The sequence below is a fragment of the Chiloscyllium plagiosum genome, chromosome 44 (genome assembly GCF_004010195.1).
Source record: "Chiloscyllium plagiosum isolate BGI_BamShark_2017 chromosome 44, ASM401019v2, whole genome shotgun sequence".
Classification (NCBI taxonomy): Eukaryota; Metazoa; Chordata; class Chondrichthyes; order Orectolobiformes; family Hemiscylliidae; genus Chiloscyllium; species Chiloscyllium plagiosum.
Genome location: NC_057753.1, coordinates 4,121,906 through 4,128,840, shown reverse-complemented (window position 1 = coordinate 4,128,840; position 6,935 = coordinate 4,121,906). Strand labels below are relative to the sequence as shown.

Genomic DNA, 6,935 nt, shown 5'->3' with positions numbered 1-6,935 from the left:
TTTTTCTGGAGCCGCTTCGTTAAGTACTCTGGGATGAAGATGATCAAGCCCTGGAGATTTATCCACCCTCAATCCCCTCAGTTTTCCAAGCACCATTTCACTGCTAATATTGATCTCAGTCAGTTCTTCCCTCTCAGTAAATTTTCAATTCGCCAACATTTTTATTTGATTTGTATTTCTTTTTTTGTGAAGACAGAACCCAAGTATGTATTCAGTTACTCAGTCATTTCTTTGTCCTCATTTCTACTTGTAGGGGACCTACATTTATCTTCAACAATCTTTCTCTTCATGTGCCTATAGCAAGTCTTCGTGTCAATCTTTATATTCCGACAAGTTTACTTTCTTATTGTATTTTCCCGTACTTAATCAATCCCTTGGTCCTTCTTTGCTGCATTCTAATATGCTCCCAGTCCTCAGGCCTATTACGTTTTTCTTGGTCATTCTATATGCATCTTCATCGGATCAGAAACTGTCTCCAGTTTCATTTGTGAACCATGGATTGGACATCTTACCCATTTTGTATTTATGCCTGACAGGAATAAGAATTGTTGCAGTTACCCCATATGTTCATTGAAGTTTTGCTATTGTATATCCACTGTCATCCCTTTACATAGCTCTCCCCAATCAATCAAAGACAATGCACGCTTCATATCCTCTTAGTTTTCTTTAGTAAGATTCAACACCCTAGTCTCTGGATCAACTACCTCACTCTCCATCTTGATAAAACATTCTGTCATGTTATCCTCATTCCCAAGGGGTCTGGCACAGCTATATTGGCAATGATTTCTTTATCATTGCACAAACCCCAGTCAAGATGGACTGCTCTCTCGTTAGTTTCTCGGCATATTGGTTAAGAAAACCATCCTGTGTACACTCCAGTAATTCCTCCTCGATGGCATTGTGCCTAATTTGATTAGCCCAAACTATCTGCAGATCAAAATCACCCATGATCACAGATATTACCTTATCACATGCATTGCTAATTTCCCATTTAATGCCATGCCTAACATCACCACTGCTGTTTGTAAGTCTATATATGGCACCAACCCGTTTTTTTGCCCTTTGGTAATTCTCAACTCTACCCATACAGACTCCACATTCTCAGGACCAATATCCTTTCTAAAAATTGTGCTAATTTCCTACAGCTTTAGATGGCAATGCCACTTCATCACCTTTTCCCTTTTGCAATGACTGATTAGAAATAGTCAATACGAATTTGCGCGTGGGAAATCGTGTCGTACTAACTAGGTCGTTTTTTTTCGAAGGACTGACAAAGAAAATTGACGAAGGCAGAGCAGTGGAAGTTGTCTGTGTGGATATCAGCAAGGCATTCGAAAAGATTCCACATGATAGACTGGTTAGCAAGGTTAAATCACATGAAATCCAGAGAAAGCTAGCCATTTTGATGTTACACGGGTTTGAAGGTAGGCGACAGATGGTAGTGTTGGAGGTTTGCATTTCGGACTGAAGGCCTGTGACCAGTCGTGAGCCATAAGGATCGGTGCTGGGTTCACTGCTTTTTGTTAATTATATAAATGATTTGAATGTAAATTATAAAAGGAATGGTTCGTAAGTTTGTCGATGACACCAAACTTGTTGGATAGTGAAGAGAGTTAGCTCAGGGTATAGTGCGGCCTTGATGAGATGGGTGAATGGACTGAGACGTTGCAGCTGGAGTTTAATTGAGATAAATCTGAGCTCTTACATTTTATTAAGGCGAATCACGACAGGACGTATGTATGTTATGGAAGAGTCCTGGGGAGTGTTACCGTACAAAGAGACCTTGTGGTACAAATCCAGAGTTGCTTGAAACTGGAATTGCAAATAGAGTGCAGTGAAGAAGATAGTGAAGAAGGCATTTAGATAACTTGCCTTTATTGAGAATGCATTGATATAGCTTTTGGAATGTTATTTTGCAGCTATACGGGACATTGGTTAGGCCATTTATAGAATACTGCATTAAATTCTAGTCTCCCTACTTTAGGAAATATGTTATTGAACTTGGAAGTGTGAAAAGATTAATAACGCTGTTGTCAGGATTGGAAGTTTTGAGTTATAGGGAGAGGCAGAATAAACTGTGGTTTTCCCTTGCGTGTTGGGGGCTTCAGAGGTGACCTTATAGAAGTTTATAAAATAGTGCAATTCATGGAAAGGGCCTTTTCCTCGCGATAGGGGAGTCCAAAACTAGGGAGTTAAGATGCGAGAATAACCCTCTTCATTGCCTACTACACAACCAATTGTGCTCTTATCTGCAAGGTTACTAACCATTCCTCTTACTTAAAAGTAACCTGGGTTTTTTTTCAGACAGAGGGAGTTGTGCGCATGGAATGAGCTACCGCCCCTGCTGCTCACCTTCCACCCTACCAACCTTCGCATAAACCAAATCACCCGCCGACATTTCTGCCACCTCAAACCAGGGATATATTTCCCTCCCCACCCCTTTCCGCCTTCTGGAAAGAATGTTCCCTCCTTGACTACATGGTCAGGTCCATGCCCCTCGACAACCCACCCTTCCATCCTAGCACCTTCCCCTGCCACCACAGGAATTGCAAAACCTGTGCCCACAACTCCTCCCTCATCTCCACCCAAGGCCCTAAAGGAGCCTTCCACATCAGTCAACGTTTTACCCGCACATCCACCAATATCATTTATTGTATCCGTTGCTCCCGATGCGGTCTCCTCTATCTTGGCGAGACTGGATGCCTTCTAGCAGAGTGCTTTAGGGAACATCTCTGGGACACCCGCACCAATCAACCACACCACCCTGTCGCCCAACATTTCAACTCCCTCTCCCACTCTGCCGAGGACATGGAGGTCCTGGGTCTCCTTCACCGCCGCTCCCTCACCACTAGACGCCTGGAGGAAGAACGCCTCATCTTCCACCTCGGAACACTTCAATCCCAGGGCATCCCCCACCCTCCTCTCACTTATCTCTCCACCCTTCAGGCTCTCTGCCTGTATTCCTGATGAAGGGCTTTTGCCCGAAACGCCAATTTTACGGCTACTCGGATGCTGTCTGAACTGTTGTGCTCTTCCAGCACCAGTAATCCAGAATCTGGTTTCCAGCATCTGCAGTCATTATTTTTACCGGAGCAAGGGGATGAGTCTGATACAATTACAACAATTACAAGGCATCTGAATGGGTATATGAATGGGAAGGGTTACGACAGATATAGGCCAAATACTGGCAAATGGGACCAGACTAATTCAGGTTATCTGGTGTTTGGGCACGAATTGGAGTGAAGTATCTGATTCCTTGCTGTCTAACTCCATGACTATGACTTGAACTGTTGACCCTTCTGATCCTTCCAAAAATGCTGCCAGACCTGCTTTCTCCAAAACGTTCTCTCTTTTTTTTTACTTTTCTTGTTCTTCGAGGCAATTCGAATGTAGAATAATCTCCTAACGCCTTAAAACAAAATTCTGAAATGAAGCCCAATATTTCTCTGAATAATTGCCCTGAACACAGAATATTGTTATCTTTGCTGTACGCCAGGTATTCGAACATGGTTGCAAGTTTGCTCGATAAGCTGGAAAAATCGCAAGCATTCAAACATATTGGACATGCAGTGAGGTATTTCTTTTGATATAGTTTTCCAATATTGTTATGAAGTTGAAAGAGTGTACTATACCTTTAAGTGAGACTGAATGCCGTAATGAACTGAGAGATTACAAACACCACTGGATACAACATGGTGGCAGCCTCAGAATGTACTGGAAAATTGAAAATATGGCACAGTTGATTGTGAAATGGATACTTGAGTTGTGGTTGTTATGTTGACAGCAATTCAAAATTAACCAACTGCTTCAAATTATGCCGGCAATACTAGAGCCAATGGAGTTTGAATTTGATTGTTGCAAAATCTGGAAACCAACCAAATGATAAGACATTAAAGCATCATGTTGGGTATATCAATCCAGTATATTGAAAATTAAATGGAAAGCAACTACCGTAGAGCCAGGTAGCCAACTGCCAATATAATACCTTGCTCGCAAAGACATTAGAAAACACTCAACTTCAAAGGTACGTTTTCATGTGAAACCTACACGCAGTCAAAAGAACGAAGACCACGCGGGGAGATCAGCAGCTGGAAGACTGAAGACACAGAAGAAAACAGAAACTGTGTGGTTTTTAGATTAAGTTAATATAATTTAAAGAAGTGTCTTATTGGAACCACATATCATTTTTTGAGAGTTGGAGTTGGACAGGCAGCAGCGAAGAGAAGGGGTGGGCCTTAGATTAATAAATTGTTTTTGTTTAATTTTCACTTTTCGAATTAGAAAAAAATGATGTTATTTTCTTTAAACGGTGGAATTTGGGAGTTCTCTGTCACTCATATTTTAACAGATTATGAGACGAGGTGAGCTTTTCTGGCTGTTTGGTTTAGTTAATTTGGGTTTTGTCTACTTGTCATACCAATATCTGCACAGCCGCACAATCTTTTGAGCTTATTTGATCGAGCAACTTAACAAATTTGCTCAACACATTCCACACATTTACACATCACGGACAATGGCTCGTCAGTGCATCCATTCATAGGCGTCTGAACTTACTCCAGTGCAGTGCCTGTTCTCAGACCCTTATTTTCAGCGTTAGTGACAGACAAGTTTCTTCCGAATCGTTGTGGCTCACAAGTCTGCAGAGTAACCTACAGAAGGCAGAACATAGAACATATATCATGGTACAGGCCCTTCGGTCCTCGACCTGTGAAACCAATCTGAAACACATCTATCCTACACTATTCCATTATCATTCACATAATTACCCAATGACCATTTAAATGTCCTTTTATGTTGGAGAGTCCACGACTGTTACAGGCAGGGCATTCCACGCCTTACTACCCTTTGAGTAAAGAACCTACCTCTGACATCTGTCCTATGTCTGTTACCCCTCAATTTAAAGCTATGTTCCTCGTGCGAGTCATCACCATCTGAAGAAAAAGGTTCTCACTGCCCACCCTATCTACTCCTCTGATCATGTTGTATATCTCTACTAAGTCTCCACATAACCTTCTTATCTCGAACGAAACAGCCTCAAAACCCTCAGGCTTTCCGCATAAGACCTTCCCTCCATACCAGACAGCATATTTTGCACCCTTTCCAATGCTTCTGTATCCTGCGTATGATGCGGTGACCAGAACTCCAATTACAGTAACACCAGTGTTTTGGACAGCTGCAATAATTCAGTAATTCAGTAATTCAGACCGTGATGATAGGTAGGTGTTGAAAGAGCTTTCTGCTTTAACTAACAACACACAAACATCCCCTTTTCAAAGTTAGAAACAAACTTGCGTGCACAATTCCCTTCTTGAAGTTGAAATGCCTTTGAATAGTTGATTGAACAAATTGTTGCATGTCATATTCTTTATCATCTCGATTATCAGTTGGAATACGTGCTAACGTTATGTTACACCAGTTGCTCGGCCCCGTAGGATTTTTTTTTAAGCTGGCTATTCTTTGTTATGGTTATTCTAAATTTTCACATTTTAAGGTAAGTGTTTTGTATAAATTTTAACAGAGATGTTTACAACAGACATAGATTGAAGAGAACAGACAATTAGAGAATATTTCTACAAAGTATTTCCATGACCTGGAAAATGTTTGCTGGCATTGGACAGATAATTTCCCTGCTCTTGCTCTCACACTAATTCTGCTCTTTTATTTTGTCCTTTTCTGTTCTAGCTAACTTAGCAGTGATCATAATCCTGTACCGAAAAACATGTGGTCTTTCTGGATGCATCATTTACTACCTGGTGTCAATAGCAGTGGCGGATCTCCTGGTCATTACCACCGCTGTGATATTAAACCGAATCGCTGGCATATTTTTTCCGATCAGTTTCCTGTCCATCACGCCATTATGCAGTCTTCGTTCTGTCCTGAACTATGGAACTTTCAGCATGTCAGTATGGTTAACTGTCGCTTTCACCTTTGACAGATTTGTGGCCATTTGTTGTCAAAAGCTCAAAATTAAATATTGCACCAAGAGAATGGCAGTGCGCGTGGTCGCAGTCGTCTACACACTGAGCAGTTTGGTTAATGTATTCTTATATTTTATTTATGAACCAGTGTACATAGCCAAAAGCATACCTTGGTTCTGCAGCATAAAATCAACATTTTATACGTCACTTGTATGGGCCACTTATGACTGGATTCTTACAATTTTAACGCCTTGTCTCCCCTTTGTTCTAATATTACTGCTCAATGCTCTCACTATCAAAAACATTCTAATAGCGAATAGAGCCCGCAAGAGGCTCTGGGTTCAGAAGACTGTGAAGAATCAGAGTGACCCTGAGATCGAGAAGCGGAAGAAGTCCATTGCTTTACTCTTTAGCATCTCCGGGAGCTTCATCTTGTTGTATTTGTTGTTTTTTGCAACAGTTGTCTTTGTCCGAATTGCAGATATTAATTACTTCTCAGGTTCAAATTTCAATGATTCTAACTTTATTCTGGAAGAAAGCGGATTTATGCTGCAGTTGCTCAGTTCTTGCATAAACCCTTTTATTTATGCAGGAATACAGGGTAAAGTCAGGGATGAATTAAAGAATGGAGTGAAATATTCACTAAGTCTCTTTGTTAGATTCTATAAGTGTCTAAAATACTAAAAGTAAGTTACTCGTACATTCAACTTCCTCTTTGCTGTTTCACTTGATTGATCACTCTTAACTTGTGAGGTCTAAAAAATCATTATTTCCAACTTCCTGGAGATTGTGTAATAAAACGTTGACCTTTAATATCATCAAACGTGGTCTGTAATTGCTATATTTTCTTCCATATCCATATTCATCTGTGATGTAAGAAAGGGAGAGAATGAATGCTTCGGTAATTAGACAAAAAACAATTTCGAGCAATGCTACCCTTTTCAGAAAAAGCAAGGAATAGCGATTGTATCTTCACAAACATCCCCACCAACCACGAATCCACTACCTTGTTATCAA

The 6,935-nt window shown here is 40.8% G+C and overlaps 1 protein-coding gene across 1 annotated transcript; it reads left to right on the top strand.

Annotated features, from left to right (window-relative positions):
• The first annotated feature begins 5,209 nt into the window (after positions 1-5,209).
• LOC122543631 (neuropeptides capa receptor-like) lies at positions 5,210-6,602 on the top strand. The gene is made up of 2 exons (XM_043682454.1): positions 5,210-5,216; positions 5,683-6,602. Exons 1-2 carry the CDS (start codon positions 5,210-5,212, stop codon positions 6,600-6,602), a joined length of 927 nt encoding a protein of 308 aa, XP_043538389.1.
• Positions 6,603-6,935: the final 333 nt, after the last annotated feature.